The sequence below is a fragment of the Pygocentrus nattereri genome, chromosome 10 (genome assembly GCF_015220715.1).
Source record: "Pygocentrus nattereri isolate fPygNat1 chromosome 10, fPygNat1.pri, whole genome shotgun sequence".
NCBI lineage: Eukaryota > Metazoa > Chordata > Actinopteri > Characiformes > Serrasalmidae > Pygocentrus > Pygocentrus nattereri.
In genome coordinates, this window is record NC_051220.1 from 35,327,251 (window position 1) to 35,345,241 (window position 17,991).

Sequence of the window (17,991 nt, forward strand, 5' to 3'; positions counted from 1 at the left end):
GGTGTCCCTGCACAAATTTGACATGTTTGACATAAAAACATTTTAACATAAAAAATTCACACGGCAAAAAAATTATATCTTGGTAAGTGAAATGGTCTTAAATTTAGTAGATATAGCCAGTATGTACTGTACTTGTTTTAATTCATTTTATTAACCCTTGTGTGGCGTTCATGTTGTTGTTGTTGTTATTCAGTGGTCTGGTGGACCCACCACATTGTTGTGTTTGTTTTTTGTTTTTGTTTTTGTTTTTATCAATTCGGCCATAACAATTTATGTAAAAATACCAGATGTTTAAAATGTCACAAGTGGCCAGCAAAGGGTCCCCTTTAACAGCTGTAGCCAGTCAGCAGCCTGTCCATGTTGACCCTCACACATATATACAAACAAACACGCGCACACAGTCACGCACACACTAACAGCACCCCAACACCACATGTTTAATATGAATATGTGGGGGTTTTACAGTGTGAAATCATTGATAATGTGTTATTGTATATGTTCTTCACAGAAAATGATAATAATAATAAGTTCAAATAATAAATCACAATCTGAGTTTTTTTCTTTTGGTGAACATTCAGGTTACAACATTTCTTTGTTGTAAGACATGCTTGAAAGAGGAAAATTCATTGCCACTAAAGTGAGATATACAACTGAGGGACCCCCCAAGACATTTGCCACAAACCCTGACGCGCCAAATCCCTCGCCAAATGTTGGACGCTTTGGTCTGATCATAAAACACAAGCAGGTGTTGTTGGCTAGTTCTGTTCCCTGAACTGCCCAGTATTGTTTGCAAAACATTTCCCCAACATAATTATCTCCTACTCCCATACATTTAAATAATCTCCTGAAATGTGTGCGTGTAACTTGACTATGAGCGTGACACAAGTATTTCTCAACCCAGAGAAAAAAAATCTGACTGCTCAAGGTTCAACTGATTTGCATAAAGTTTGTCCAGAGAGAGAGCAAAGACAGCAAGATGGGACACAGCTGTGGTTGCTGTGTTGGTCGTATGTGTACAGCTGTATTTTGTCATCTCACAGTATTCAAAAGCACATCTGGAAGTGGGTCCACAGGGTTGAATGATAATCTTCAGTCTGGCTGACAATATTGTAACATTCCTTCACATCATTCCCTGGTTTGTCTGTGCTTAGATGACTCAAAAAGCAACACTTGACCAGTTTTTGAATTAAAGCGTATGTGTATGCAGTAAACATGTTTCTATAATTCTGGTCACTTCATTTTGGCCACAAGATTCATTAGCTTGGTGGCCTAAGTGCAGTTTTTTATCTATCTAACACAAGTATGTCCATTCTTAAAGTGCAAAAGCAGCAGTATGTAGTATAAGCATTTCTACAGAGAGAATGATTCAATATGATGAGTGCCACATGCGATTGCTGTAGCAGCATGGGAAGCAGCTCATGTCCTGCCAGTTAAATATGCATGTATGTAAGGAGCCATAGAGGCTGTATGCTCAAGCCTGACAGTTGGATTTGCATCATAGTGTTATCTGTAAGGTGAGTAAAGCCTGGGTGAGTGCAGAGACCACCGTTTCCTGTCCCTGATATCACTTGCAAATTTCATTCTCTTATCTCAGAACATACACATACACGAGTGCATTCATCCTTAGTCTAGCTAAACACACTGAGACTTTCACACAACTTTAGCTGCTTAACACCTACACGAAACTAAAGTGCACTTGAACTGTGCAGTGTCCTGCAAAGCATCCTGCAGCTCACTTGAAAATCAGCCGCAAGAGTCACAAGTGTCTCAAATTCATGGAGCAAGTCAAAACGCAGGGAACTACATGGAACAACATTTCTGATTTCACTGGATCAGTGGACGAAAAGAAAAAAGGCAGAAAATGGCCAGTTGCCTTGTTATAATGCCCCATTACATCATTCAGTAGAAGACGTTTGCACTCCATCTGAACAATCAGTTGTTTTATGCTCCACTCCCACTCATTCCTGGACTCCACCTGCTCTCTTTCTTACCCACATACATGTATCCATACTTGTATCTTGGATATTGGCTGCAAGCTCCAGCAGCTCTGTCCCCAGGTGCTCTCTGCTTTGGCTAATTGGCCTACCTTGGCCGAATGCGCTCTTTATTATACCTCTATTGTGTGGCCGAACAACAAAGACCCATTTGTGCAGCCCACGGTCTGACGGCATGCTGTTTCTAGGCTAATGATTAACTTTTGTTCATGTGGCTGTCCATTACAATGTTTTCAGCCAGTGTAATAGAAACAGGAAGTGGTCTGGTTTTGTTGCTCTCAGTCTTGTTTATGTCTTGCGCACCAAAGGCTTCTTACATGGAATACTTGCCCTAATGTGATAGCACTGGCATGTCTGTGATCCAGTGGTAATGATCTGAGACTGCCTTTTGAAGAATACTTGCCAAAAATGGCCTGTTTTTAAAGTAAACGCCACTTGGTTTAAAATTTTGTTATCTAACATGAATTTAATACATTTTAAGTGTGAAACAAATGGCTAAATATCTCGAATCACTGTATATATTCCTGTTGCATTTGCTGCTCATAGTATATAAAAGAAAAAAGCACATATACGACACACTAAAGGTAAATCTAATATGCAAAATAAGCAAGGTCATATTTCTTTTTAGCAAATCCGTGAAGTGCGTCTATGCAGCAAAGGCTGCGTTTTCACGTGTTCTAGGTCAGCACCATGGTGGCATTCTCTGAACACAAGCTATTGTGGTTCTTACCATTTCAAGGAATTCAGGAATAGACAGGATTAGAAATCATAGGCTGGCTTCACGCAACTCTTTTTTGGATTTTTATATGCGCTGGTGTCCTCAGTTGCGTGCTCGTGTGACTTTGACCAGACAACTCTTGGCTTGAAGACAGCTGTCACATCTCCACGATGTCACGTCGCCTACCCCTGGTGAGAGCGCTGGAGACAGGGCACTCTCTGCCCACGTGAGGGATTGACTTGGGGGCACCCTGAGTCCTCTTCCCCATCCCAATGCCCTGACACTGACTCACCGGCTTGGACGAAGAGGTAGTAAGTGTGCACTTCCCTCTGTGAGTCCCCCTCCCTAACAAAGTCCGGGAGCAAGGGTCATTCAAACACTCATTACTCACCGCTGGCCACTTCATTAGTCCCTTATACACTTCCTCAGAATGCCTGTGGACCTGGGAGAGGTGCATTTTAATGATGTGCCTTTTTCCATTTTTACTTAAGAAGAAGCATTTAGCCTGAGTACAAAGCAGGCATATGTGTTTTATAGTTTAATACACGTGCCCGGGCAATTTGCTGTTTTTGATGAATTTGAGTGGAGTAATTTGATTAGTGTGAGAGAAGGGGGAGATATCCATATCCATATTCTTCGCTCTTAAATTTAGAAAGTTGTGTCTTTAAATGTTATTTGCTAAATCAGTTATGACTGATGGCATGTTATTTTAAAATAAAGAGCCCTCTTTACTCTGACCTTAGCATGATCTGTGGAGTCTCCAGCGCACACTGCCTTAATCTACCCCTTTCCCCTTCACACACTGCCTCTCTTCAGACTCCTGAAGGGGGATTAACATAGGGCATTTAGAAGGCATTCACTGGTCCTGCTGTTGTACAACTGCAATTGACCATGGCCAGCCAAAGGGGAGTGACATGCACATAAATAACAGAGGATTCTCCTTCATATAGTTGGATTGCAACAACATCTGCCTTTTTCCTGTGTGATGGCTAGGAAAGGGTTGGAAAGGTTGCTTTAAAGTGTATACTGGTCCAGATGACTGATTACATTGTTAAAAAAAACTTTTCTAAATTAAAATAACAATCTGAATGTAAGCTTTTCCTATATTACAGTACCTTGTTACTTTTGAATTATGAAACAATTTCTGCAGGAATGGCTTTAACATAACACAAGCTAAACATGGAAAACTGCACCTTATATAATGTATACTAGTCTGTGGTTCATGTGTGCTGTGTGTACACCCATTTGAAAATGCCATTAAATATTTAGTTTGAATTAATCTGATACACAAATAAGGCATGTGTAGTTTTCACAAGTTTCTTTTCTCATGGATTTCATATCCGAGCAAACCGTTCACAGTCTATATTGCTTCTATATTAGTCAGTATAGATTACTATAGTGTGCTGTAGTAGTAGCAGTAAGACTAAAAACGAGTTGACACTGATTTTAATTGTGATGACGCTGTTGCAGACAACTGAAATGTGTATCCTGATTACATAACACTGTTGCATATATTCCTGCACTGCCCAATTCTGACTATAGGTTCTCTGATAATCTGCATTTTGTTGTATTTGTATGTAGAATTCTCTAAAGCCTTTGCTTACAGGAGCCCAACACACTCTTTTTTGCTTTGGTCATCACTTCGACCCTTAGGATGATATGGTTATTCCTGAAATTTTGCTTTACCACTACAAAGTCATAAGAGTATTAATTACATAGGTAGTGAGGTAGTAAATCACATTTACATTGAATATGCTTTCTGTATTGACCAGCCACTTTGCTTTGCACATGTTGGATTCTGTTGGAATCTGTGTATGTTGGATTCAGGTGCAACACATTTGGCAGAATTTCTCTGCTTGTTATGAGTGAGAAATAGTAAATGTAGAATTGCAGCATTCTTTTGCTTTTGCCAACAATAACTGCAAGTTCTAAGGCTTGACCTGCAGTTCACTGACATCTCATTTATCACCCAGCGCTGAAGTACAGCAAGCACAGAGTTTGTGGACCACCTCCTTTTCCTCATTCCAGTTGTGTTCTAGCTTTTAAAGTCAAGGCACAGCATACTGCTGCGCTGAGGCGAACTAATTCAATCAAGCAACACCTTGGGCCGCAGATGCACCCTCCCCTTGTGCAGCTCCCTGCCTTATGAGTCTAGGATGAGGAGCAGGAAGAGACAGATGATGAGGCTTGTGCTTGACATTTAGTTTGTTACTTTCGACTGTATTTACAGATTTTGCCTCAAGGCCTTTTTAAATTGATCCTTTGCATAAGAGGCCTTAGAATCCTGTGTACCCAACTGTACATTTATTTTTATCATCATGTTTGTGGGCTGACCCCCAACCAAGGCATACATTCATGTAATGCCTCTACTAATTTCAGCATTTTTGCTGAAGTTGCATCCCATCTAATTAGTCAACTTACATACTTTAAGGTGTGCCCATGCTAACACAGGTGTCCTGGCACACACAGCTGGTATACTCTCCATAGTATTAATAATAGACTAGGAAGCTCTGGAGCAGCCACACATGAGCCTAAGGTCACCATGCCCAAAATCAAGAATCAGCTAAAAGGGTATAACCTCCTCCACCATTCTGCTGTGGAGCAGAGGAACTGCATTTTGAACTGCAATCCAGAAATAATCATCCAACATCAGAACCTGACCTCATTAATCCTCTTATGGCTGAATGTAGTCAAATCCTCCCAGCAAACAGGTATCTGCAGACTTTTGGACAATTGATATAGTCGGCTTTATATTTAAAATATGAGGACCTCATTTCTGCTCATGCTGTCTGTGCTGTACTTTGCATACCTGAAAAGCTCAGCATGTGGAAAGGAAGTCTCTGCACTAAGGAAGGAACATGTTCTCACCACACTCTACATATGGTTCAGCAATTTTCAGAGCAGTTATGGAGAGAATTCAGAATGCTTAGTCAGCAAGCTCCTGTTTTAACTAGTAGAAGTGCGTTTCAGAAGTATCACGTTGTGGTGAGAAGAAACCGTAGGTGGAGGATTGCAGCAGAGTTTCAGCATGTTTTATGATGTACATGACTCTGCTGGTGCATTGCAGGGTGAGCAGCACTATGTTTGGATTCATACAAAACACTGTATTCAGTGCATTTTATTTAAACCTTTTTTGTAAGATGTGTACATCGAAGTTTCTTTTGTGCTGTAAATTACTGCTGCCTTGAATTTTCAAAGAAATGTGATTTCATTTATTTCCTCTGACAGTCTGAGTCATTCTGCTGTGATCTGCCGTTAACAGCTTTTGCTAGCTGCATTCCGCTGCCGTTTCCATTCTTTCCATTTCAAAAGGCAAGCAGAAAAAGACAGATTGCATTCACCATTACTAGAGTTTTCTGTAAACTGAAAACTGTTTTTTCCGTATTTTTTTTTTTTTTTATTTAAACTGTTGAAATTTGAATGTGCAGTACCTGCAAAATCTATGTGCCAAACCTGGATTAGTTGGTAAGTTTACGCATGACCATTTATAAACAGTATAAGCAGTCTTTATCCTGACTTGCAAATCTTGGCCTCTCCCAGCTGGACATCCTCTAAAGGGTCCTGCTCTGACCTCAGTCTACCCAGTTTCAGGGTTTATGCCCAGTATGAAAGTGACAACATTTGCAGATTAGTTGGTGTGTTAAAGCTGTGTCATGCACCCTAGACTTGTGTGGTATCTTTTTTTAGTAACTTTACCGTAGGGCAGTGTTAAATAGGCAAAGGCTAAGTGACATCTATGTAAGCATGTCATGACAATTGACTTAAATGTATGTTGAATATTTATAGAGCTTTTTCCAGTAGGCTTTGTCCTTCATAAAGGCTGCTCTTTTCAAATCAAATGAACATGGCACATATGTCATGTGACATTGTGTTGTGTCATAATACTTTTTTGGATTAAATGACACAGCACATTTTAACAGCGTAACACATAACAATATGCTTTATTGTACATCATAGTGACATAACACTAATGCTGTGAAAGCTTAAAACACAAACTAGGGCCAGAGAAAATGCTCCTTTTGTTCAACAATGTCTGACCTGGCAAGCCGTACTATATGACCAAAACCCCTTCTAATTATTACATTTCTACTTCCGGCGCCGCTGGGGGTGGCAGCCTTTCCAGTAGCTCTGTGTTTTGTGTACTGTTTTTGCACTTTTTCTTAGTCTTTCACTTTTTATGTTTGCGTATATTACTTTTAGTGACAGTTTTGCTAAATTTCCTTCAAGATTAATAAAGTATCCATCCATCCACACGTTTCAGATGCAACCATTGCTAACAGGTATATAAAATCAACCACATAGCCATGAGCTATTCGTGGACACTTTCATAGGATGCCCCCTCTGTCACACATCTATTTGCAAAATTTCTGTCCTGCTACATCTGCCCCACTCAACTATAAGTGCTATTATTGTGAAATGGTAGTGTCTAGGAGCAACAACAGCTCACCCACAAAGTGGTAGACCATGCAGACTTGCAGGAGTTTCATGAGAGGGTTTCCATAGCCTGCTGCACACAAGCACAAGATCACTATGCGCAAAGTCAAGTATCCACTGGAGTGGTGTAAAGCATGCCCCCACTGGGCTCTGGAGTGATGAATCACACTTAACTGTCTGGTAGTCTGATAAACGAATCTGAGCTTGCGAGATACCAGGAGAACGTTACCTACTAGAGTGTGAAGTGCAGCCAACAGTAAAGTTTGGTGGTAGTGGGATAATGGTCCAGGGCTGTTGTTCAGGCTTTGGGCCCCTTAGTTCCAGTGAAGGGTGATGTTAATGCTACACCATACAAAAAAAAAACATTTTAGACAATTATATGCTTTCCAAGTCCCTGTCCAGTTTCAGCATGACTGTGCTCCTGTGTACAAAGCAAGGTCATTGATTACATGGTTTGACCTATTTAGTAAGGAGGGCCTTTATTTTTGCACAGATCTCTGACCTCAATGAACACTTTTGGAATGAATTGGAATGTCAGTTGTGAGCCAGGGCCTCTCCAACATCAGTGCCTGATCTCTCAAATGCCCTTTTGACTGAATGGCCATGAATTCCTACACACGCATCCAAAATCTTATGGGAAGTCTTTAAAAAGAGTGGAGGCTGTTATAGCTGCATGTGGGTGCAACTCCATATTAATGAACATGGCTTTGAAATGGGATGTCCAGCAAGCTTATAGAGGTGTGTTGCTCACTGTGACATACACTGACCTTCTCATTGTCACTTCACTCTAGAAAGTGTTACTGTGTGACCTGACATAGATATTATGGCAAATGACAAATAACACATGTTACAGTAAGTGTTCATAAATGTTTGTCGCCTTATAAGCAGTGTTCTACAGTTCTAAAGTGTTATCTTAAGTTAGGTAACTTAGGAAAATGTCATACCACTTACAAATACGTGAATACTTATTGCACATGAGACCAACCCAGAGAGAGTCTCTTTTTCAGAGAAAACTTGCTCGTTTTCGGTACCTTCATCCTAATAGCAGAAGGACCAAGTGCAAAAACTGTCCATATTTATTGTCTCCATTTTTAGCTGATGATGATTATTATTAGCATTTTGTCTTAACCATATTTGCTATTTTGATTCAGCCTGAAACGGTTATAGGTCGTCTCTTGCTAACTGGATCATCCTCCTTATATTTTATAGCAAATGCCTTAAATGAGATCCAGTGGCGGTGATAATTGGATTAGCGGCAGCTAAATACAAGCAGTACAGTTTAATTATAAATGATTCCATGATTTTGATATATTATAATTCAGGGTGCCTTTTGAGTCTGTGTCAAGCCTGTGTGTTATTCATGCATCGAGAGCCAGTTTGAGTCTTCCCAGCCAGACCCCAATATGCCTCTTTGGGTTATGTGTTAGCAGTCATCTTGAATGTGTCCCCACTAACTGGTAACGTCACACGTCCACCACACACAGTCCTTCTTAATGGGGGCAACGATTGCACAGCGGGCAGCAATTATCACAAATGGATAGGTTCAAACCAACTGAAAGACATTTGATTAGAGCCCTGCGTCTCAGCCTCGGTGCTAATGACAATCCAGCAGGGTCTAGCTCTAGGAAAAGTAAGAATGAACGCATCAACCAGAACCCTAGAACAGACTGGGATTGTCCTGCAGCCTCTGCGGAACCCTCTCACACGATTAGATAGAGACTGGCAGACATGGCCGTGGCTGTAGTTTCAGCTAACGCAGCGTGAATGATGGAGGTAGTCTTTTCCAGCCTGAATCCTAACACCACCTCGAGATAAAAAGCCTGCTCAGCACAAGCTCTTGTACGCAGTCAGTTGCTCCACTGTGTATTTGCATATGTTTTTATGATTTGTGCACATGTTTTGGTTTGGTAGGCTTTATAGCTTCAAGTTATACCATTTTGTTGATATTTTTGTTTCGGTTTCGTTCTCTCAGGATACGGCTCTGGACCCAGGAGAAGATGTGGCTCTCCTATCTGTTAGTTTTGAAGATGCTGAGGCTACGCAGGTCTTTCCCAAACTCTTCTTATCACCCAGCATAGAACAGTAAGTATTCCCAAAGACACAAACATACTACTTGCAATTAAATCCACACCCGAGGAATGAATGTGCTAGAAGGGCTTTCACGATTCATCACTGAAAGTCAAGCAGTCAATAACTGTTCCCATCCGGTGTTTTCCAAAAACATTGTAATGCTTCAATAAGTTAGTTGATGTAGGCCAGGGGTCGGCAACCCAAATGTTAAGAAGAGCCATTTTCAACAAAAATCTAACCACTTTGGGAGACTATGGACAAGATTTCATGTGCATTTTGTTGAAATAATGTTTCACCATCTTGGGTGTAAATATGTCTGTGTGCTAATGTCATCGTATAGGGTAAAAATATAATACAAACGAAAACATAGACCTAACTTACTTTGCTCTGCTTTAAGCTTTAGTTCAGCTATAGCTGCTATTGTCACATCTCCGACAGGAAACTTTTCTGCCAGAGTACAACAGTTTTTTGTAAAATGTCTCTTAACGTTTGGCTTTTTACGAAGCTGAAGTCAGCTCATCATTCGCCAGCTTCTTGTTGGAATTTCCCCGTTCCACCTTAAATGGTGCCTGATGTGCCAGAATGTAGCTAACTATGTAGGCAACTGTTGCGCCATTTAAGGTGGAGCATGAAAATTTGAACGAGTGAGAATCTGACTTTTCAACTTTTTAGCGATTGAAAAGTCATTGCAGATTAAACGAATCAGGAAACTGGCTTATAAATGCAATTAAATCCATTCGTCTCCAAATCACCAATGTTCATCTTAAATCTTTTTCTTTGCCTATTCGTTATCTACTAGCTAAATGAAATCATTTTCTCATGAATTCAGTGACGTCTTACATTAAGCACCAGCACAGAAACAGCAAGGTTGACAAGCATTCCTGCACCAAGGAGAAGATTAGCATTTTTTCAAAAGGAATGCTGCCACATTTTAGCTTTTGAGTGGATTATGGGAACGTCATGGAAGCCAAAAGTCCACAAGTGTCAACATACATATAAACAGCATTTTTTATTTTTATTTTTTTGCAGGAAATTACATCATTACATAATTCATTTTTATTGCCGAGAGTGGGAATGATGAAACCAAATTGTTGGGAGTTAGCGCAGAAAGTAGATGTCATTACTTATGGAAATAAAGTTAATACATCATTTGAAAACTAAACTAAAGGACACTATAAAGACCTATGATGTTCATCAGCAGTAGGAGGAAAGGCTATGGTGACCAGAATTAAAAATGCATTAGTGCCATATTCATGGAAACAAGTGTCACAATGCTACAACTCTAACATGGCATCTAACGCGAGGGAATCTTTGCTCAACAGATGATGTATTTTCAGCAAAATGGATGAACCAACTAAATTAATTACTGTCTTAAAATAGTTTGCATTGAATTTGTTAAGGGAATAACGTCACAAAGAATTGTAGTTTGAATTCAACACACAGGAGAAACTGAGAATGACTCTTAAACCGAAGCAGTCATGTCTAACTGGTGTTTCTACTGAAGTAAAAAAGCAGAAAGCAGCATGTCAAATTTGAACACATGCAGAGGAGCACAGATTTCATCTGATACACACATTTATTCTGACAGATTGCAGTGATGCACTGCAGGAAGCTTAGGGAGCGATACAGCTTTTTCCTTTTCTTTTGTCTTGTTGCACCATTAGAGACAGAATATCCTACATTTTTCTTGTATTTAATTTTTTTAAAGGTCTGTTTATGACAGATTCAGTTTTCCCTGATATGGGCTTCTTAAGAAATCTCTCTTTGCACTAATGGTACTTTGTATGATGGCATCAGCAGGAAGAGATATATAGAAGAAGGCATAATGGGGTGATTGTTCACATAATGGAGTAATAGTAGACAAATCAGTCATTACAGTAGTAGTTGTGAGCTGCAACCCTACACATGACATATCTAAGCATACTGTTACATACAGGCTTAATGAATTGCCCGAAGGCTGTAGTTATTGTAGAAGAGCCTGCTCTACCTAGTCCAGAGCTCATGTTCTTGCTGGCTTTATGTGCTTTTCTAAGCTCCCCTGTCCAGCACCTTTTCTACTTACGTTGTACTGCTCACTTAGGTTTTCGTTATCATTCATATGCAGACATGATTAAAAGTCTTTTTAAAAATGTTTTTTCCTTGAGGATTAATCATACACAGACGTGGAAACAGCAGTTTCCACAAAACTGTCTTGTGGCAGTGTTATTTAAGAGGGGCACAAACACAGCCCATGACACACCTTATCCAACTGCCAAGTTCAGAAAATACCGAAGGACAGGAGAACTACTTCTTCTGCTATTTACTTCTCTAAATGATGAGGAATTGGGAACTAGCTGGGAGTGTGTGTGTGTGTGTGTGTGTGTGTGTGTGTGTGTGTGTGTGTGTGTGTGTGTGTGTGTGTGTGTGTGTGCGCGCTCATGTACTATGAGACAGAGTGTTTGCGCTCAGTTGTTATGCCTGTGTGCATGTGAGAGATTATGAAGTGGAATTAAGCTGATTATGATAAAAAGAATCGAGAGTGTTCTTTCCATCTGTTAAATCTCAGCGGTTTGTTGCTGTTAGTCTATAAGAGATCTGCTGGGAATAATTCTTCTTGTGTGATCATTTACAGTCACTCAGCCATGACTGTTTAAAGCTTTTCATTGTCAGTAAACAGTGATCCTCTTAATTGCACATCTAGGTTTTTTCCGCTGAGATCTAAAATCATCTGATTATGCCACACCTGTTGGGTATAATGTTGGGTAAACACACAGAGAATCGTGCATCAGCATGTAGTTAAATTAGCATTAGAGATGGCACAATACTTTTCTTTTCCAGTAATGATATTGAAACCCTTAATATCGATCAATACTGATAAAATGAACAACTTTTGTTTGATGAACTTCCCTCATAACACATCATTCTTCTATTTAATATTTTTCCCTGAGGCCAACTTAAGACACTGAAATGGTCATAATAATGTTTTTCCATGACTATTTTCAATCTCTCTTTATCCGTTGGAATCAGACATACTGTGTCTTTCTTAATGAATGTACCAGCAGAAATGACCCAAAATTACTTGGAAAAAAGTCTGGTTCCATTGACTTAGAAAAACCTTGTATCTCCAAAATGATGAAGAAAACCTTGTATCTCCAAAATGGAAACTTTACAGGAAAAGGAAAAAACATTTTGTTTGGTCCATTCATCATGAAATTTACACACAGTGTAAAGGTCAACAGGCATTTTCAAATTATGTTAAAAACTGAACAGCAATAACAACAAAAATGGAGATACGGGGTTATCTTCTGACAGCAGCAAAACATATATATATATGAGCTGAAACATTCCTTTTAATTTGAGCAAAAATGGGCAGGGTTAAACTGTTGTAGGCTGTGTTGCCAGCTATATTCAAATGCACTGATTTTCATGGCATGACATAAACGAATTTCATTTAATGAATGCTTTTTTTGGAGATTAGTTTCCATATATAGACCGTACGGACTGAAGACAGTAAGAGTGGTACGTTTGAAACTTTAGCAAACTTTACATTCTGCATCAAACTCTGCATACTTTTGTGAGCAGGTACTATTTGGGTAGTGGAACATTCTCAGAACGCTGCCAAAAGTATTCACTCACCCATCCAGATCATTGATTTCAGGTGTTCCAATCCCTTCCATGGCCACAGTTGTATGAAACCAAGCACCTAGGCCTGCAGACTGCCTCTACACACATTTGTGCAAGAATGGATCGCTCTCAGGAGCTCAGTGGTACCGTGATAGGACGCCACCTGTGCGACAAGTCCAGTCGTGAAAGCACCAAGTGCACTGGAAAGCATTGAATGCCATGGCATAAAGCAGCGCCACTGGGCTCTAGAGCAGTGGAGACGTTTTCTCTAGAGTGACGAATCACGCTTCTCCATCTGGCAATCCGATGGATGAGTCTGGGTTTGGCGGTAGCCAGGAGAACAGGACTTGTCTGACTCCATTGTGCCAAGTATAAAGTTTGGTGGAGGGGGGATTATGGTGTAGGGTTGATTTTCATGAGTTGGCCTCGGTCTCTTGGTTCCAGTGAAAGGAACTCCTAATGCTTTAGCACCAAGAGATTTTGGACGATTTCATGCTCCCAACTTTGTGGGAACAGTTTGGGGACGGCCCCTAACTGTTCCAACATGACTGCACACCCGTGCACAAAGCAGGTCCATAAAGACATGGATGAGCGAGCTTGGTGTGGAACAACTTGACTGACCTGCACAGAGTCCTGACCTCAACCCGATAGAACACCTTTGGGATAAACTGACTGCGAGCCAGGCCTTCTTGTCCAACATCAGTGTCTCTCCTCACAAATGCGCTTCTGAAAGAGTGGTCAAAAATTCCAGTAAACACACTCCTAAACCTTGTGGAAAGCCTTCACAGAAAAGTTGAAGCTGTTATAGCTGCAAAGGTGGGCCGACATCATATTAAAGCCTATGGATTAAGAATGGGATGTCAGTCAAGTTCATATGCGTGTGAAGGCAGATGAGTGAATACTTTTGGTAATATAGTATGTGTACATATGTGTAAAGTACTACAAGGGGGCTACAGGTGCCTTTGCACCTGTGTAAATGTAAAGTGACAATAAACTTGATTTGATTAAGATCAGCATCTACTAGTAAGCTATCATGGTCAAACTACTCAAACACAGTGAACAACCCAAAATGAGTTTGATATGTTTCAGTGAGTGAGTAGATTTTGGCCCAATAATGATCCCAGTAATGACTGTTGCCATTTCTAATTAAATTCCACAATTTCTGATGGTCCTAGATATAAAATAAAATTAAACTAAATAACCAAAGTTCAAGTTGTCTTCAGGAACAAAACAATATGGTTTGCCCCTCACAAGCGGTGACTTTCAGTAAGCTAATTTCAAAGTGGAAATATCGTGGTACTTCACCTCATTCAGGAGTTAAAATTGTGAGTGTTCATACTTATAACCCAGTTTGAGCTGCTTTTGGTGATTCCAAGCCTTTTGACTTTTGTGAAAAAGGTCTAGTTGCAGTTTCCATATATGGAGTGGAGAGGGAGCAGTTCATCTTAAAACTTTGTATTTAAGTTTACATACTACGTTGATCGCTTATTTCTGTAAATCAAAGAAATTCCTGTGTGATAATTCCCTTTTTCCATGATACGGGCCCTTTAATGAAAAATGATAAATCAAATAGTTAAGTGTAAAATCAGGCCAAAGGTCTTGACATCTCTTTTTTTTTTTTCTGTCGTCTGCTTTGGGACCACACAACAAGGTCATTCCACAGAGGGGAAGTAGGAAACTTCATGATGTCTTAACAACAGATCTCGATGGGCAAGGTCTGGTAATGCCCGCCTCTGGGCGAACCCCCCGCCCTCCCCCTCCACTTCTTCCTTCTTTCTCCATGCCACCCTCGATCCACTCAAACGTGCCTAGTGAGTGAGGGAGGGAGGGAGGGAAAGGCGCCCGTTTGCTCGCTCTCCGGCCATGTCAGCTTCAATCTGTCACAGGCCCTGCTACCCTCTCCACTGTTTGCATTGTTGGGGGGGGGGTCTAATAATGCGCTTCCACGCATGGACCTGACCTTGCCCTTGTGCTTACACATTCACGGCCCAGGCTGGGCTGAGTTAGGGGAAGGGACAAGCAGGAGTGGATGTTTGTGTTTGATTTTGTGTGTGTGTGGGTGTTTTGTAGGCAGTGGGGTTTATAATAAGGGTGAAATCATGGAAATGGGACTCTGAGGGCAAACCTGAGTCTGCACACAGCTTACAAAAGACATTTAAATTGGATTTCTTTCTTTGAGCTTTGTTTTTGTTTCTTTTGTGTGTGTTTTTTTTTTCTTTCCCAGACACACACACCTACACATGTTGAATTGCCATATACATGAACATTTAAATACTGTTTTTTTTTTTTTCTTGCTTTCCTGCAGGGAGATGTTTATCCGCATCTATTGTTTTAACTTAGCATTTGTATACGGCCCGTGTTGTATGTGCTACGGAGCGAGAAAGAGGCTGGGGGATGGAGGGATTGCCGCCGGCTCTGCTCTATTGTGTGTCTAGTTTACGTGCAGGTTCTGTAGCTCCAGCCTAAGCGAGCTGTCCTTGTGTTTAAGCTTTAAAAAAAACACCCAGAACTTCTGAAGAGCTCCTGCATGCTCCATCTCTCAACTCTCCTGAAGGCTGGCATCCAACACAGCGCCTGCAGTAAAATCGGCCGGCCAGCCGGACCCTCTGGCTCAGACACAAAGGCAGGGAGAGAGTGAGTGAGTGGGACTTGAAAGAGAAAAGCCAGAGAAAGGTCTCTCTCAGCCACCTCAAACAGGGCAAAATACGAACCACACAGGAATCTCTCTCTCTCTCTCCCTCTCGCTCTCTCTTTCTGTTTCTCTCTCTCTCTCTCTCTCTCTCTCTCTCTCTCTCTCTGTCTCTCTCCTTCCTTACTTCCTTCCCTCCCAGATCCCTCGTTCTGTCTTTTTTTTTTTTATTTCCCACCCTAGGTACAGTGAAATACAAACCACATAAGAATGTCTCTTTCTCACTCTCTCTCTCCCTTTTTCTCTCTCTTGAATTCCTTTGTCTCACTTACTCTTTCTTTCCCTCTTCTCTTTTTGTCTCTCGCTCCCTCTCTCTCACAGATGCCTTTCTCTCGCTGTCTTGCTCTCTTCCTCTCTCCTTCTTTCTCTTTCTACATCTCTCTCTCTCATCCCTCTCACTCTGTCTCTTGCAGATACCGCTTTCTCTTATTGTCTTGCTCTCTTTCTTTCCCTCTTTCTCTCTCTTTCCCTCTATCTTGCTCTCTTTCAATCTGTCTTGCTCTCACTCACTCTCAGTTTGGTTCAACAGTGCTTTATTGGCATGGCTGTAATGTAAGACGCAATGTAAGAGAAATAAATATGGAGAGCAAAGAGAAAACTAGATAAGTTATTTACAGGATTATTAGTTACAGTAATTATTTGTGCTCTCTAAAGGAACATGGTGAAAATCAAACAGTTGTGAGAACTTAAGAATAAGTTTTAATCAACAATAATTTGATGATTTCCCTCACTGGTTGTCTCTCAGGTTGTGACGGACTGTAACAAATCTTACCACGTATATAATGAATCCACTCTTTTCTCCTAGTTTATCAGGCAGTTTCTCAGGTTACTGCAGTGTAGAAAACGGGTACCCAGCTCTGTCTGTGCTGGCCTGTGTCAGTGGCCAGACAGCATTCACAGAGTCTGTATATCAGCGCCATTTTTCTCAGCCTTTCCTCTTTAATTGTGGTCAGGTAGGTTAATAGTGAACAGAAATAGCATTGAAGTTTCAGTCCAGTAGGCGATGTATTTTTGTTTGTGGTTGGTTGTAATGTGGCTGGCTTTCTATGCTACAACCCATTTCTCTTTTTCTCAGTTTTCTCTCTCTTTCTCATCTCCTTTTTCCCTCTCTTCTTGTCACCCATCTTTCTCTCTTTCTCTCTGACTCTTTTATCTTGCTTTTTCTGTCTCTCTCACTCCATTTCTCTTTCTGTCTTGCTCTCTCTATCTCTCTCTATCTCTCTCTCCATCTCTCACTTCGTCTCTCCATGTCTTTCTCTTTTCTTTTATTCTCTTTTGCTGTTTTTCTCTTTCCTTCCTCTCCCCATCTCACTCATTGTCGTCGCTTCTTTCCCTCTGTCTTATTCTTTCTATTTTCTCTTTCTCTTTTTTTGTCCTGCTCTCTCTCTCTCTCTCTCTCTCTCTCTCTATCTTTCTTTCTCTTGCTCTCTCTCTCTGTCTCACTTTCTCTCTCCATAGCTTTCTCTTTTCCTCTCATTCTCCACGTTTCTTTTTTCTCTTTTTCTCCTTTATTCCTCTTCATCTTTCTGTGTCCATTGCTTCCTCTCTGTCTTGCTATCCTGTTCTTCTTTCTCTCTCTCTCTCTCTGTTTCTTTCCCTCTTCCTCTCTCTTCCTCTCTCTTCTGTCTCAGAAGCCTTTCCATCTCCACTCACACATCCGTGTTTACCCACCGAGCCCCTCACACTTTAAACATCTCCAGCGTTCTCCATTCTGCACGCCCACACGCTCAGCTCTGTTATTATTAGAGTGAAGCTCTTGCTGTGCTGCGTTGCGTAGTGGACTTCACTTCATCTCCCTGCCCAATCTGCGCTGCTGAGAGATTGAGAGATTGACTCCTACACATGTCTATGGGTTGATGGAGAGCTGAAGATATTTTCAGTTCTCTATCTGTTTTTCTCTTTGTCTCTATTCAGGAGATCGTCAGTCTGACGCATTGTATTTTGGAGTTATTATCTCTGAGCATCTTTTCCTTTTTTGTCCTTGTGCCTGGTGAATGCGCTTGTTGTGGTGTGTACCAGCTCAGCTCCTCGCTAGGGCACCAGACCCGCTGTATTATATAAAAGAACAGTGTGGGCACTGCTTCTGCCTCCAGCCCAGAAAGAGCTGGGAAAAGAACTAAAATATTCAGGTTGTGCTTCATCTGAGGTGTGCGTACGTCACTGTGTGTGCGGGTGTGTACTCAGTCATTTGTGTTGCCTGTCTTTGGTTTTGGTCACCACTTCCCCTAATGTACAACTTCTTTAAAGCATGTGCCACTGCTCTAAAGCATGTACAACCCAATGAAACAAAGCCCAAAATGATGAGACTTTTATTCGGTTTGTGTCATAAACTGCACTTTTGAACTAGAAAACACATGTATAGGAATATAATCACACAGTTTCACTTTATCGTCACTCCGAATAAACAAAACAGTAACTTACTGATCTGAATTACACTTGCTCTGAAAAAACACAGTACATCCAAAAAGAAGGGAAGCCTCATA

General features: G+C 40.9%; 1 protein-coding gene across 3 annotated transcripts in view; it reads left to right on the top strand.

Moving 5' to 3' along the window:
* babam2 (BRISC and BRCA1 A complex member 2) overlaps positions 1-17,991 on the top strand; it is a 107,997-nt gene that overhangs the window by 71,752 nt on the left and 18,254 nt on the right. For all 3 annotated transcript variants that reach the window (XM_017690761.2, XM_017690758.2, XM_017690759.2), the window contains exon 7: positions 9,119-9,228. In XM_017690761.2, coding sequence (XP_017546250.1) covers positions 9,119-9,228 — 110 coding nt within the window. The remainder of the gene's footprint in view (positions 1-9,118; positions 9,229-17,991) is intronic.